The sequence below is a fragment of the Labrus mixtus genome, chromosome 15 (genome assembly GCF_963584025.1).
Source record: "Labrus mixtus chromosome 15, fLabMix1.1, whole genome shotgun sequence".
NCBI classification, from domain to species: domain Eukaryota; kingdom Metazoa; phylum Chordata; class Actinopteri; order Labriformes; family Labridae; genus Labrus; species Labrus mixtus.
In genome coordinates, this window is record NC_083626.1 from 8,301,571 (window position 1) to 8,318,164 (window position 16,594).

Consider the following 16,594-nt stretch of genomic DNA (forward strand, 5'->3'; position numbering starts at 1 on the left):
TCTCATACGATCATCTCAGTGCAGAAACCCCCAAATTGTGCTCAAGCTTCCCCAACATATTCATTAAAACGAAACTCATGCAAAGCACATGAGGACGCCAACCCTAGCAGGCATGCACATGACTGCGACTAGACTCCAAATGTAAAAAAAAGTAGTTGAATTATAGACGAGTATGCAAGTTATTTAACTCAAAGAGGACAAAGAGAGAGAGAAATTAGAGTTACGATCCCACTGCACTTGAGTTAGCTAACTCACAAGCTGAGGACTGTAACTACCTGTTTTAGGAGGAATTGTATTATCTTGCATTATGTATGTTAACTTTTCAAAATCTTGTTTCTGTGTGACACAACAAAAGCTAGCAACTTGCAAGCTTAAAAAAAAGGTTTGACAAAGGCTGCTAATGGCTGCACATTCATACAAAGAATAGTTTAGCAAGAATTTAGCCATCTTTTTATCCCTGGGCAAAACAAACTGCCCCTGACATTTTACAGCGAGGGTTGTGAGGCAACAACTTGGGCTTAGTGCCACCTAAGATAATAATGACTTCAAAAAAAAAATGACAACAACAGAAAGCAGAATTAGGACGGGTTCAGGACGACCTTTATCCATTGCCAACACTGCAAAAATAAATGTGTGGAGGTGTGAGGCATGTGTGGAGGTGTGTGGCGTTTGTGAAGTGCACAAAGACTGGCCTATGAAATAATGATATGAGGAACACTTTGGGTAGAAAATGATTTTGACTTTCTCTCTGGATTAAGTTCATGCCCTTGATGCTAAACATAAATCTTGTCATGATAAATTAGCCTTTTTTTTAGCTAGATGTGGCACGGCTGATCTGAATTCAGCTGCTTTAGTAAGCTTGTTTGTAAGTATGCCAGTCCTTTATTTTTCTTTATCTTAGGTCCATACATTGGTGCTGCTATCTGTGTTTTTCCTCGTATTGGTCGGAGCCATATTGTCACTAAAAGTTAAGGTTGGGCCTTCATAGCAGCCAATGAAATAACTCCACTCATTCAGAATCTGTCTCTTTCCCTGTCTGTCAACCAGCCCACCTGTACAAGTGCAGAGCGCTGCGGGACAGCTGCGGTATGTGCCTGAAGGCGGACCCCAGGTTCGAATGTGGTTGGTGTGTCCAGGACAGGAAGTGCTCCCTCAGGCAGGAGTGTACAGGCGGAGGAAACTCCCACCTCCCTCTGCAGCTGGCTGAAGGTGGAGGGTGGATGCACGCCACCTCTGGAAACAGCCGCTGCACCCACCCAAAGATCACCAAGGTAAGAAGCGTGTGTAGGCGTCTTGGTATGGTTTCATTAACACGATTATATCATCTGCCGTTCTTCATGTTTTACACAATAGCTATGTTTCAATATGTCTGCTCAGAATCCCCAAAAAACTAAAATCTTAAAATATTTTCAGGACATAATTAGCACCAATTAATCTGAGGACAGATGGTAGCTCATCAGAAATGTTTACAATGAAACCCCCAGGCCTCCATGCAACAGTTTAAAAATGTACCAACGCTTATTGAGAATTCATTGCTTGTTTACATGAAATAGTTGTTCCTATTTATCAAGATGAATTCGGGTGAATCTCCATAGCAATGAAATGGCAATTAAGCAACGATTCAACTCTTCTAATCAAAACGACCCTCCATGTCACAGTTGTAAAAATCCACTACAAAGACAGAGTGGCAGAGCTTCTTTGAGCGCCACTTCATGATCTCTTCAACTCACGAGGAGTGTAACGTCACCTGCCGAGATCCAAGCCCGGTGAACCTTGATGGGCCGTTGCGTCAGCCCTCTTTTCTCGAGGCCCCCGTGGTCACGACAGCGCTACGTGTCCTGAACTGAGAGCGAAAAGCTGCTCTATTTTAATGTGCTCCCATGTTGGGACCTTGCGCCTGCCCTTGGCACAGAAATGGTATTATTACTCTGTGTTACATCAATCTGGTACTCGGGAGGCAGAGGCGCGTAGAGGTTTGTTTGGTTTTGATCCTCTTTTTAAACTGTCTTTTGAGGTACGCTCGTCTTTTACGCGTCACCGTCTCTCTGAGTGTCGATGTTTCAAAAGCTGTTAGGTTCAAAATCTAGAATTGGTCACATAGATTTGAGGTTCATTCATTCCTGACTGATTTTGAGACGTGTTGCATAGTGCTCCTTTAAATCAAACCAGCAAAACTTTATTTAACAGTTTAAAGAAATTGAAGCCAACGTCCTAATTAAAAAAATATATTTTAATCAGATGGCATGATAATGTTTTTTCTAATGATTCAGAGGCGTATCTTGATTCAGCATTTTTTAGCTTGTTCTTATCTTTTCCCATTATTTATAGAGCATTAAGTCTCACTAAATCCTCTGGACTTAATTCAACAAGTAATACCATTCCTTTTCTTGCAAATATCTATTTTGACTAAAAATCAAGCAGCAATGAACATTTTTTCTCAACCTTTCAGTGTCATCTCGGTACACTGTGGGTTTCTTTTCTTGATACGAGTCATGCGTCACTCGAAGGTCCTGCAATTGTTTCTGACACTATTGTTGGATCTGTGTAGTGAGATATGGTGAGTTTCTGATCCTTCGTCTCTCTTAACGTCTATTGCCACATACGTAACATAATGATAAGCCTGTACAACTTTGAGTTGACGGTTAATTGTTGAGATGACAAGAAAATGATTTAACATGAATGTGATGAGAGGAAAAGGTTACATAAGGAGCCTTTTTCAACACATTCTCCATGTTTCTTCTAGTTGTTGTTAGTGAGAGTTTTGTGTCTTTTATCTGACGTCCCCAAACCTGCTGACAAATTCAACTCTTGTGTTGCACGACTGCTGCAAAGTAATGCTCGCTGTGTTTGAGAGAGGCTGCGTCTATTGTCACATATCCGCCATCAAAATGCATCTCCATGTATAGACAAATGTGTACCTGTTTATCCATGATCCTGTTTGTGTGAAGACAAGGGCAAAAGAAGGAGAAAGGAGTATTCCATTGTTTTTATTGTAGAGCTGTAAAAGTGTAGAAAGAATAGGAGTAATAAATGCTGTTGGGAAAAGCATGAAGTTAAAGTCATGTAATCAATATCAGATTTTGTCCTTATCATGATTCATTGATTTGTCTATGACTCTCTTTCTTTAAGTCAGTATTCTGACAGTTATCCCTGCTCTGTTGGAGCGCCGAAGCAGAATTCCCAAGCTAGTTTCTGACCACATAAACAACTTCCCCAAGTTTTCAACAGCTGCTGGACTTCCATGGTTCATGTGGTAATGGTTTCAGCTCAGACCACAGCAGGATTACTATGTTACAGAACACACACACACACACACACACACACATGCATACACAGTGTGTGTGTGTGTGTGTGTGTGTGTGTGTGTGTGTGTGTGTGTGTGTGTGTGTGTATAGGTTGGATGACAGACCACCAGAAAACCACTGCTATAATATTGACGATTTGATGTGGCTGCCATGGTCGGGACTGCAATATAAACGCTGAACGACCACAGAGTTACAACACAGTACTCTACTTCCAGTTGATTCTTCATTGGTTGTTTTCATAAGGAAAGACCAAACGCAGGGAAGATGAAAATTATTCATTTGATCCAGTGCTCGTTCAACACCGTTCCCCATAGACTACATTACAGTAATGCAAAGCTTCATCCCTGTAACGGCTCATGCAAGAGAAGCAACAGGGGAAGGACCCAAATGCAGACAACAGAGACAGCTGTATTTTTATTGTTTCAAAACAAAACTGAAGATACATAGACTGAGACAGGCAAGGGTCAGAGCCAGACAAGAGTGATCAAACAGTCAGGCAGAACAAAGGCTGGAAATCAAAAGGAGAACAGCAACTTCAACAACCTGCCAGGGAATGATTGGAACTGGGTTTTATATGAAGTCAAAGGCTTATGACTAAAGAGGAAAAAAAACGTTTGGGAGTTGCGAGAATGAAGTGATTTGAGGTTGAACGGGTGTTGCAATATCTGGAAAGCAGGTACAAAGAGACTGAAGGCTGATGGTGGAGTCATTGCAAGAATATCCATGTTTGCAGTGTTTTTTCTCCAAAATGGTTTTGGTCCATCCTACAGCTCATACCCAACCTGACTGGGTCGATTTCTGAAGCATAGGCAGATTAGCTCAAAGCCAAGAGAAGCTGGACTTACGTTTCCACGCTGAGTGCCGCTACTTGCAGGTGCCGGAGACTGACTGTGGAGCGTGCAGTGTAAACACTAGCGTTGACTAAAGAGGGCCCGATCAGGTCCATATTGCGCAGCACAGACAGAGCGCAATCACATGAGGATCCTGTGGAAACTGCCAGTAAGCGGGGCCAGACCACAGGAAGAAGACACAAACTGTGATATCTCCAACTATGTGTCTAAAGTAACCGACTCGGTGGAGGGAACTCTTCTTTTGCATTTTTCCAATTTTTGCACAAATTCATTCTAAATTTCAGCTTTGATTCTCTACAAAAGAGACTTAACTTCCAGAGGCAACCACACGACGCGTTAATGGAATCATAACAAAATTGACATTCCTTGTGAATACGATATTTGCTGCTGAGCTCCAGGGTCTTGTGCTTAGTGGTTAGTATCTGGCAGAGATTGTGATGTACGTGCATGCATCCTCGTTTCAATGGAGATCGGTTTGGCTGCTTGCATGGCATTACTTTATCTATTACCCTTGCAGTTGTGTCCTCAGGCTTGCTAATTAGTACTCAAATGTGTTTGTGTTGTATCAGATCACTTTCCTTTCCAAAACCGCCAGAGGTGTGGTCTTACGCTTCAGGGCGTCTTTCGTTTGCATTCTCCAAAGAGTGGTGGTTCCGTTAAGGCGATACTGTTGTGGTAAATCACTGCAACACGAGTCCAAAGCTGCTCCAGGTCTCATTTCCACACTGTGGCGTCCGCCTGCATGCCCACGAGCTTAGTAAGCACAGGCTTATTTGCTCTGTGGTGCCACATTTCGTTTCTTCCAAGAAGTAGTGAGGTTCTAATGGAAATCTTTGGGATCACAGAAATGATACAGTGGTCACCAACCATGGCATTTTTGGGGGGTAAAAAGCTATGAAGTGTTAGTGATCTGTTTCAGAAACATACCAGAGATCTTATTGTATCATAGTAGAGCTTACATTTAAGTCTTGTTGTTCCATGAAGTATGCTAAGCATCTGTGTTTGATTGGCAGCCCTACTTACATTTGGTTAACCAAGCTGCACCCAGAAATGTCATTTTGCCTTCATTGCCCCCACCCCCCTTCAAATGTTTCTGAGGTATGCTGGGATTTCCTGTTTCAAATTGATTTCCATCGCTATATTACTGCTGAAAGCATGAGCTGATATCCTGCACAAATATGCCCAAGCTACCAAAACGTCAACTATGCTTTTACAAATATGTACGATAAATTATTTTGAAGCCACCGCAGGCACCAGGGCTACTTCAGCGGCTTAGCAGCAAATTCAGTGATTGTTGTATACATTTCTGAGCTTTAAATGTTGACCAAACTTTCAGATTTCACAGAGGACAGGGAACTCAATTGTCAAATTTGTAATGGGTGTTGTTTTGTAAAGTCAGGGACACAGCCAAACTGACTCTGGTGGCCTAAATTGGGTGGCACGAAGTTTACACACTCATACCCACAAACAAATTAATATAACTTATCTCCCTCTCCGTCTCCACAAATCATGACTTTAAATACTTACATTACAGGCAGGGTTGGTTGAAATTGTCTTTAGGCTTCTGGAGCATGCGCGCAAGTGGATGTTAGTGAGGGGGCGTGGCTTTTGAGGTAACACAGAGGTTTCAACACAGCCAAGACAGTTGATTTTAACTTCAAAGCTTGATCCAAAGGCAACAGGACTGGTTCAAGATTTTCAACCAGTCCAGTTGCATTTGGACTAAGCTTCAAATTTACCATGACCTGGATGACTGAGAACTAGCCATTTGACTAGGATTCAGTTGCAATCTGTGCTTTACCTCTGCTCTCTTTTGAAACGATTCACACAAAGACTTTGGAAAACATTGCCAGTTAAAAGTACAGTTTCATGCAGGGTGGTTTGTCGGCATGACGATATGGATGGCCATGGATGACTCTCAATACGTTGATCATATATAGCTTTGCACATTCGTTTCCAAAATTGCATAGTCTCATAACTGATAAATAGTTTATGTTGGATTTGCAGAATAAACACATTTTCCACTGCAGGGTTGTGTGTGTTTACATTGTTATATATTGTTCCCATAGTCTCCATTGGTCCCCTTTACGATGCCCCCCTCACTTAATGGCGGTAACCCCCTTAAAAAGTACTTTTCTTTCTCTTTCTGTTGCCTCTCTGTCTGTGGCTCTGCCACTGTTTATATCCCAGGGCTTGGTGGCTGGCTGATATTGTGTTTTGTGGTATCGTAGCTTCATTCTTCCAAAACCATCTGAGGCCCCATTTCCACACCCCGACATCTGTTGTCCATAACGTACCCTAGAGCTTGATGGCTACTCGCTCCGCTCAGTGTTTACCAGCTATTGTGTTTGTAGAACCAAAGTGCTGAGGCTCTACTGGCGCCTGAGGTTCCAATGTGAGTCTGCCTCCAAATAGTAGGCTGCATTATCCCCGTCCAGACTGCTCTCACTCTGTGTTCCTCTGTCTCTTTAGTCCATTATTTTATATAGTTGAATCAAATGTAGAAGTTTTCAAACTCCATCACATAACTTCATACATTCAGAAGGATATCGCTGTGATTATTACGTCACACGATCTTCTTTTTTTCTGCATTTATATTCAGCTTTGGAATTTTGGTTAGTTTTCAATTTCATTTTTGTTACGTACCATCTTCACTGCCAATTTCATTTTTTCAGTTGAATCTTTTGGAAGCCCAATGGTTAGTTCACCTGACCCATGGACAGAGGCCATAGTCCTCAAAGGGTTTGAATCTGACCGGTGGCTCCTTTTCCCGCATATCATTACTCCCTGATTTCCGTCTCTATCCACTGTCCTGTCTCTAGAGTAAAGGCGTAAAAAGCCCAAAAATAAATCTTTAAAAAAAAAAAAAAAACTTTTGAAATGGTCATGATCGTTTTCCCCTTTTCCTTTTAATTTCTACATCTGAGTAAATTAATAACATGTGTGGCATGGGAAGAGTTGTGAAAATAAGATCCACTCTCCAAAGGCCCAGGGCCGGTAACCATAGCAACCATATTCACAAAGGTTCCGTATTTCTTCTAATTCACCACACTGTTGAAAAGTTACGTTTTTTTTATGTGTTTTTCTGTCGATGGCATTAAGACAATGCCTTCATACTGCTGCTGCCTGAGTTTGCATTTCCACACGTCTCTGTCTGCTCAGCCGAGCGCTGCAGGAGAACAGGGCAGTGGACATATTACACATAATTACCTCGTGATGCTTGTTAAGGATTAGGTTTGTCCGTGCTGAGGCGTGTGTATGCAGTTGTGTAGTTGTGTGTGTGTGTGTGTGTGTGAGTGTTTGTGACAGCCACCGTCCATCAGTCACCATATTTGTTTTGTCACAGCACACCTGTCCCCGTTACGCGCCATAATCTGGCTAGATAAATCACATTATGGTCCGACGGCGCGCCTGAGCGTTAACACCGCCGCAGCCCCGCCGACGAAGCCAAGCCAGCGTAATAAGTTTCAATTAGACGAAGCCGGTTTGGTTCTGTGTGTCAGCGCAGGCTGTTGTTTTCACCCTCTTTATCTCATTTTCATTGTTTTTCGGAGCCAAGAGGGAGATTTTTCTTCATTAAAACTTAAATCAACTGATATGGGCAACTCTGAACGGTGTGTGTGTGTATGTGTGTGTATGTGAGTTGAATGTTTTTATGCATGTTTGCGTGAGGTTTTCTTTGCCTAGTCATTTTTGTTGGGATTTTAAACTAGTTAAAATGGTAGAACATGTGAAAATGTGGATATATTATGATTCCTCAATATGTGTGTGTGAGTGTATGCATGTAAAAGAGACTTCCTTTGTATCTTATGTCTCCTTCTCTCTCTTCCTTTCCTCTCCTATTCCTCTGTCTTCTCCTCCTCTGTCCTTTCTCGCATGGTTTTCTTGGTCCAGTTGTTCCCTGAGACGGGACCCCGCCAAGGTGGAACCAGGGTGACCATCCTGGGGGAAAACCTCGGGCTGCAGTTCAGAGACATCCAGATGGGTGTCAGGCTGGGCAAGGTGCCCTGTGTGCCCATCGAGGAGGAGTATGTGAGCGCAGAGAGGTAAGACAAGGAACAGAGGACACCATCCGTAAACCAGATCCACATGTGTGGCCAAAACAAAAATGTGCAAAATGAGAAAAACAAGAACAGATGAATGTGTTTGGATACACACACGGGCAGAAACACACACAATCCCAGTTCTGAGGGCACACACTCCAAAGGCGGATCTCATCCCGACCAATCAATCAACATTCATGTAGGTGCTCAAACATCCTCATCCAGCAGCTGAACATGTAGTGACATCAGGTTTTTTTTGTGTGTCTGTCTGTGTGTGTGTGTGTGTGTGTGTGTGTGTGTGTGTGTGTGTGTGTGTGTGTGTGTGTGTGTGTGTGTGTGTGTAAATTCCATCTGTTTTCCCCTCCATTACTCCCTACAATATGCTCTTTCCTTTATTTTTCCCATCCCTCCATCCTGACATTTACTCCTCTGCAGGGTCCTCCACGGCTGAGGAATTGAGTTCACGCAGATCAAACAATCTCTCTGTAGTGCACTTAGTTGGGAAATGATGCATGTTGAGATGGAGGGCATCTCTATTCAAGTATTACACACACACACATGACTTATTTTACATATTCTTCCTGATTTCCCCCTGCACCACCTCGAACATGTCTTTGTTTAATATTTTCACCCATCATTGCAGACATTTCATCCCTGTTTTTCTGTCGGCTTTTTTTCTGACAGATATGTTGCTGCAATGTGTGTTATGCAAATGTTTCTTACTGTGGTCATGGTTTGATTCATCTTGTTGAGTGTTCAGCACATTGCACACGGACTGCAGCTGAATACTGTAAAACCCCCAATTTACTTCATCAGGCATACACAAATTAGCTTGTTACCATGTTAGCATGTTACTTTATGTTGGATGTTATGTTGAATTTTGCACTTGAATTCGCTTACTCTATAAGTATGCTGTTTTATTGTAAAATATGTAAATAGTATAACAAAGACTTAGGTCTAGACCTACTTTTTTGTGTCTTTAGATAGCATTTGTTATAAATCGCCGCTGATTGTTTCATATTATATTGTTCCAATGTTTGTTTCAAAAACCCATAATAAAGGCACTTGTTGTTAAATTAAGTCGTTTTAAGCCCAATTTGAGGCTGAATTTGAAATAATTATCAAGATGTTGTACCTGTTAAAATCTGGGATGTACTTAGAAAAAATTATCCTCTTGTATCCACGATAAACAGCTTCATATTAGCAGTAAAATTTGCTGACTTTTTAGCTGTTATGTGGCCTCTTTTCAAGCCCACAGACCAAAAAACAGGTGATTGGTTTGCTGCAGGCGGAGGAACACGAGTGTGCTGTGCCAAAGTAGTGCTAAAGCAAAATACAGCACTGAGAATTGTCTTAGTATAGGGTACATTTACCCCAATGTTACGTTGCGCATAAGGCCCTCTCTGCATAGACGTATAGCCTAGCTTCTGCGTTGCTACGCAAGGCCGGTCTCTCCTTAAAGGGGCAGTGCTGACCGGCATCTCCTGTGGCTGATATACTTTCCATTGACAAGTACCTCATACGACCCTGCTTCAAAGAAAAACACAAAAACACACAAAAAAAAAAATGGGAACAAATCACCTGCCCCTGACCTTTAATGCTTTCTATTTCTCTGTCCTAACAGAATAGTGTGCCTGCTGAACGACGCCACCAGCTACCGTGTCCAAGAAGCTCAGGTGGAGGTGTGTGTGAGGGACTGCGTCAACGACTACCGAGCCCTGTCGCCAAGGCCGTTCACCTTTGTGGTAAGGAACATACAAAAGGACCTTTTTAGATAACCCTTTCTACATGGCTCATGAGGACTAAATAAAGCACTCTGCTTTGATAAAACTTCCAGTCAGTAAGAACTTAAACTATTTTTGTCCTTTTTATGCCTTTATGTAGAGACAGGAGAGTGGATAGAGTCAGAGATCAGGGAGAGAGAGAGAGTGGGGAATGATATGTAGAAAAGGAGTCAAAGGTCAGATTCCAACTTGGGCCGCTCTCTTGGAGGATTATAGCCTCTGTTCATGGGGGGCACGGGCACTAACCACCAGCGCCCCACACAGTTAGTTTTAACAGGCGATCACCATGTCATAGAATTTGTTATAATTTTGGGTCCAGAAAAGTAAAACTCAGCAATTTTTGAAGCAGAGATCAGTGCTTAGAGCCCCAGTTCAAAGGTTGTTTTATTAACTTTGTGACTTTGGCTTATTACTACTAATAAAAAAGATAGCTATGGGGTGCTGGTGGCCCGGTGATTGGTGCTCACACCCCGTGTGCAGAGGCTGTAGTCCTGCGGTTTGAGTCATACCTGTGACTCCTTTCCCTGCATGTCATTCCTCCCCTCTCTCTCTCTCTCTCTCTCTCTCTCTCTCTTTCTCTCTCCCTGATTTCCGACTCTGTACACTGTCCTATCTCTAAATGGAGGCATAAAAAGCCCATAAATAAACCTTATGTTAACCTGTGTTATGATTAAATTGATATATTTCAAGTAAATGATGTCAAACATGTGCTTTCTGTCATTTTCAAATTTCCTGTTTCAAATTAAATTCCTATTTCCTTGATGTCCTCTTCATGTTTGTGAGGATGCTTCTTTCTGTAATCCCATCTATATTACCTGTTGTTGTTGTTGTTGTTTTATTCTCCCCTCCAGACTCCATTCTTTACCCGTATCGTGCCATCTCAGGGCCCAATTTCTGGCGGCACGAGAGTCACCATAGAGGGAAGCTACCTCAACGCAGGCAGCTACGTGTCTGTCAGCATAGGGCCGCAGCCGTGCTACTTTAAAAAGTAAGGAAAACGCTTTTTATGTCTCGGAATTAAATTATAAATCTTCCTGTGGGGAAATTGGACCATCACGGCGGAGGAGAGCAGGATTTAGATAAGAGTGGGGACCAATAACGGTGCTTGGAACGGTAACACAAATTCATAATTATGTCTGGAGGTAGTGGAGATGATACATGACGATAAAGGAAATATGTGCATAAATAAACATTCTGCATTAGGAGATTTGTGTAGAGCAAAAAGCTGCACATGTAATCAGCGTGTCAGGTTTGGATGCTTTGAATCTTGTTGCTTGCAGACACACAGCTTCTTTTTGTTTGCACACACACGGTACAAAATAATTGTAAAAAGTCCAAACTATCACCACAGTTGCTTGCATGTCAAACGCTTGGATTAGCCTCTCGTAGCTAATCTCCATTGAAGCCTCTGTATGCTAGCTTTGACAGCAGTCAGCTCTGACAGCAGTCGGCGCCCGGTGCTGCAGCCTCCTCACAAAATAATCCAACAGATTCCTCTTCATCACGACTGTCCGCTCACCTCCACTCGGTCTTTATCTGTCGCATCCCCACTGTGCGCCTGTGTTTGTGGCGTCTTGTGAGCGGTTGCCGGGAGCGTGGGTTCTTTGTGAATGAGGTTGCTATGGTTACCGGCCATGGGGGCCTTTGGAGAGTGGATGTTGTAGATTTTCTCTCGCTTCTTTTTTTTTCTCTCTCACTCTCTCCATCTCTGTGCAACAACCATGGTATACAGAGGCAAAATACAATGTGCAACTCTATATTGAAGTGTACGCACACACACACACACACACACACACACACACACACACACACACACTCTTCTGCTGTGAAGTCATGGCCCAGAAAAGCAGCCACCACTCAACTGTGCTAAATACATATTAGATAATGTAGCTGCTGGGGACTGCACTCAAGACTGCGATTGAAAATGTTATTTTGCCTTTGAGACATGCAGGCTTGGACAAGCACACACACTCACACACACAAACACACGCACACACACAAACTCTTTCCATCCCTCCCCAAGTGTTTGTGACTGGTGCCGTTGATCCTTGTCATTGCAGCAATCATCGGAGGTAGAAACTTCATGAAACATGACTTCAGTGCTCCGCTTTTGTTTCAACCCGGTTCTCTTCCTCCTGCACTAAACCCTCCATCACTTTCTGTGTTGCATCTGGTCACAATAAAGAGATCTGATTAGTTTCTCCTCCGCCATTGTTGTTGACAAAGCTGGCATCAGACGTCCCGACGCTTCTTAATTTTGATTTGTCGGTGAAGGTTGAGCTTGACACTGTTCCAAATGTTGAAATGTTTTTCAACTCAGAGTGCTGCAAGCGCTTCGACAAAAAAAAACAGCAGACGCTAAGGCCTGAAATCTAAGAACACAAAAACAGCCTTAGTGGACACAGTACCTTATTAAGTCAACCTTTTTATTGAGGCTTCCTTCATAGCAGTCACCTTGAGGTACATACATACATTCTACAAAGAGAATTAAAACAAATCCAAAGAAGACACTGATCAGTGAAATCAGTGGTGATCTGAGGTGAAGTGCTTTGAGATTATCGCATGAATGATGCAAATAATTTAAAGGTACATCATATTAAATTCCTGATTCATCTGCAGGATTCAAAAGCAACATATATTAATGTCAGGTAGGAATGCATATGTCCATGGATCTGCTTATAATCTAGATACCATGATAACACTACTGGAACACTCTCAAGTCTGCTGACGCAAACCTCAAGTTCCCCCCCCCCCTCCCCTACAGGTCTAACCATTGGTCCTTGGGGGGCAGGGTCTTCTCCATTACCGCTCTCACTCTCCCTCAAAAAACATCAGAGACTTCCCGTTACTCTCCACCTTTAATAAATGCCTAAAATCTCATCGGATCTACATCAACTACGACCACTAACAAACTCTGTTGTCCTCCTCTAGTGCTTTAAAAGTCTACTGTTTTATCATTATTATTAATATTAGGTGAACTGTATAAAGAGCTTCAACTGACTGGCCGACTGTTAATCCTGCGAGGGCTCATGTTTCAGGACTTCAGGATGTGTCCGGTCACAAGCGCAATAATTTTAATCAAATTAGTGTTAACGATGTAGTTTTAAGAGAATGAGACTAATAAACCCTCCAGGCTGGATGCTGCTAATTACTTGCACAATGAACAAGTCGTTTTAATATGTCAATACTTGAGCTTGAACGTTTGGTATTTAGAGGAATGTTCTGGCACCAGAAAGTAATCATTGTCTCTTTATTATTATAATTCTGTTTTCAAAGCGATCACACTGCTCGACAGCTTCATTGTGGGAGACGGCTGATGGCTTCCTTCTGTTGTTCTCTCCGTCTGAAGTGTGCATTTTGGATTTTTTTTTGTACAATTATTACACTTCACTTTTATCTTCTGCAATCCTGTGTGTATTCGTGTCCCAGATCTCTACATTAATACATCTTTATGTGGTATTTATTTGTCTAGATGGATGCATTTTTACTTTAAAATAGTTCCGACTTACAATGAATAATCTTGCCATATGCATGACATGTATTTTTCTTTCATATTTTTTTTAAAGCAATCCAGTTGGGAATTTCCCAGTGTGCCTTCCTGACAATTTCTACATATTCCTGTGTGCCGTGGTCCGTGGCGCTGTTCGCTCCCATCAACGCTTGTATTTCCACAGCATGCACCAGCAGCGCCGATCTGCTCTGCTCGGGGTCAAATATGCACCGACTCCATCAACTTCCACATACTCCCTGCGCACTGTGGCACTACGCCACTGCTCGCTGCAATTTTAGTCAATCCTCCTGTTTCCACAGCGAGCGCGACGGTCCGTCTCCGGAGCGTGCCAGCGGCGTTACGTTTCAAATTCGCTGCAAGCACGCGTCAAGCTGGATAGAATGGAAACGCCCCAGACAGGAAGTCAGACAAAGAAACACACTCAATCGCTTCAATCGCTTTATCAACATTACGTCAAAACAGGCACCAAATGAACAAAAAACAATCAACTTTGCCACACGGTGTTAATTATGTAACTTTTTGAATCCCCTTCATGAACTGTTCTCGTGTTTGTCGTCACAGGAGAAATGCCGGTGAGATAGTGTGCGTTACACCAGCTGGACTCGCTCCGGGAAGTTCATCGGTGTTGGTGGACATCGATGATGCTGAGCTCAGAAACCCAGAAGTGAAGTTTAACTACACCGAGGACCCCACTGTCCTGAGGATTGAGCCTGACTGGAGCATTGCAAGGTAAGCTGTCAGGTTTTTGTCCAAACCCCAAGACTTAATATCCTGTCTTTTGGCGCCAAATCACAGATTTGGGTAAGAAGAGGATATTTTGCATAGGTCGAGCAACAACTGGCTGCTGCTTCTCAATTGAATCCAAGCACCATTGGTGGGTTCCTACAGTGAGCACAGGAGCACAAATGCTTTGTCCATGCTGGGACGTTTTAATTTCAGGATGCTTGTTCAGAAATGTAAGATCCTTGAGTCTAGTCTTTTGGAGTTTGGACTCTGACTCATAACTCGAATGTTTGTGATGCAGCGGCGCTAGCAGAGCAAATTTGAGGAAGCGTTTTTGAAGCAGTCCGAGCAGATTTAAATGCCAGTCGAGAGCTCTGACAGTGGGGGGTTTTGGATGGGAGTAAATTGCCGACACCTCTAGACATTTTTCATCCGGCTCAAACAAGAATGCCTAAGTGGACAAAATCATGATCAGTGGAAGTAGCAGGCTGGGTGATCAGAAAATGTAGAGTGTGAGATCATTATGCAGACCATTGATTGACTAAATGTGATTAGTGATTGAAGAGGAGGCTTATACTGATCATCCGATGCCAATTTTCTCTGCCTGAGCTAATGAAATTAATGCAACTCTGAAGTCTGATTCTGTGATGCAGCTTGTCATCTAGTATGTCTCTCAAACAGAGGCGTTGGTTTAAATGATGCAGACTCAAGGATCTATACAATGTGTAACCTCATGTGGCTTTATACGACCTGGATTTGATTTCATTTTGTTCTTTAACTGTATTTTTTTTTTGGGCTACAACTTTAGAAAACACCTTGTTTCCTTCCCCTGCTCCTTCAAATTTCCCCTCCTTCCCTCCTGCTCCTCTCTGCCCATCTCTGTGCTTCTTTTCCTCCCTGTGGTGACTCATCATAGATGGTAGCAGGTAGATGCCGAGCTTGTTAGAGAAGAGTGTTGATGAATCCTGCCCCGCTCCTTTTGCCCAGTAGGTCTGGCCAAAAAGCAGCTGAGGTCCAATCACTGCCCTGCACACCCCACTGTGAAGGTGTTGTTGTGTTGAGTTCTACTTCAGGACGCTCACCCAGGGGTGACCATCCCACATAAAGAAAAATAAACATACATACACACACACACACATACACCCCACTGATTCCCAGAGTCCCTGATGTTTGGCCCCAGATCCCGGCTCCATCTGGCTGAGAAAACCAGAGAACACACAAACAGCCCCAAACTGTGAGTGAGTGTGTTGCTTGAAGCTAGCGGAGGCTTAAATGTAGCCAGTTTCCTCTCTTACTGAATAGCATGTTAGCTCGGGTAAAACAAACCTCTGAGATCTGATATCATACAGGATCAAATTTCGCTCATTTGTCGGCTTTTGTGCGCTACATGCACGCTCCCGCAGAGCATTGTCATTGTGCTCAGGTGATGATAGCCGGAGTGGTAGCAAGACAATGAGATAGGGGAAGACAGAGTGTGCATAATCATTGTTCTTGGCTGATGAGTTTCCATTTAGGAAGAAGGCAGAGCACTTAAAAAAAATAAATCAATGACAAGTGCTCCTCTGGGACACTGCCCGGGGGGGTGGGGTGGTGGGGGGAATTTGGGCTTCAGCAGAGGTTAGAAAAGCAATTTTCAAACTACATTTTCAAATCTTTTCCCAAACTGGACGGGTTAGTAAAGCAGACGGGTACGGGGCCTGCCACTCCTTCAGCAAGTGCTGCCAAAGTGCCGTTAAGCAAGGCACTGGATACCGTAACAGCAACAGTGCACATGCTCAATGGCTACCATTAGGTTGTACCTGCATGGGACCTGCATGTGTGAGTGCAACAGGATATAATCCAGAGAATTCACTGCGAGCAAATTTTGCTGTTTTCAATGCTGGTGTGACCAAGCATGAGTGAATCATCTGTCAGCCATTACCTATTATTTGTGTTTGATATATTCAATTTTGCCCTGTGATTGACTGGCAGCCAGTCCAGGCCAGGGTGTAAACCCGCCTCTCGCCCAATGACAGCTGGGATTGGCTCCAGCCCCCGACGACCCCAAACAGGATAAGCGGTAGAGATAATGGATGGATGGATATTCAATTTCTCGCTTTTTTATTCCCTCTTTGATACATTTCAAATTACAGGGAAGCTTTTAAGCAATCCCTGCGGTAGAGAAGAAATATTGTCAACAACATTTGACCGTCAGTGAGATGGAGGTTAAGAGCCAAAAGAGGTTGAAAAATGCAAACAGAGAGCGAGGTAGAACAGAAAAAGAGAAGGTGGAGATGGCAGGAGTTGATGCAAGATCAGACAACAACAAAAACACACTAACAGCTGAGGTTGGATTTCCCCCCCTGCTATCCCTGAGAGTTTATCCTGATTGTCTTGT

The 16,594-nt window shown here is 43.1% G+C and overlaps 1 protein-coding gene across 2 annotated transcripts in view; it reads left to right on the forward strand.

The window, feature by feature from the left end:
• The window catches only part of LOC132990301 (plexin-A1-like), a 261,264-nt gene that overhangs the window by 195,169 nt on the left and 49,501 nt on the right, over nucleotides 1–16,594 (forward strand). For both annotated transcript variants that reach the window (XM_061058473.1, XM_061058474.1), the window contains exons 12-16: nucleotides 1,048–1,271; nucleotides 8,051–8,202; nucleotides 9,824–9,944; nucleotides 10,835–10,971; nucleotides 14,056–14,223. In XM_061058473.1, coding sequence (XP_060914456.1) covers nucleotides 1,048–1,271; nucleotides 8,051–8,202; nucleotides 9,824–9,944; nucleotides 10,835–10,971; nucleotides 14,056–14,223 — 802 coding nt within the window. The remainder of the gene's footprint in view (nucleotides 1–1,047; nucleotides 1,272–8,050; nucleotides 8,203–9,823; nucleotides 9,945–10,834; nucleotides 10,972–14,055; nucleotides 14,224–16,594) is intronic.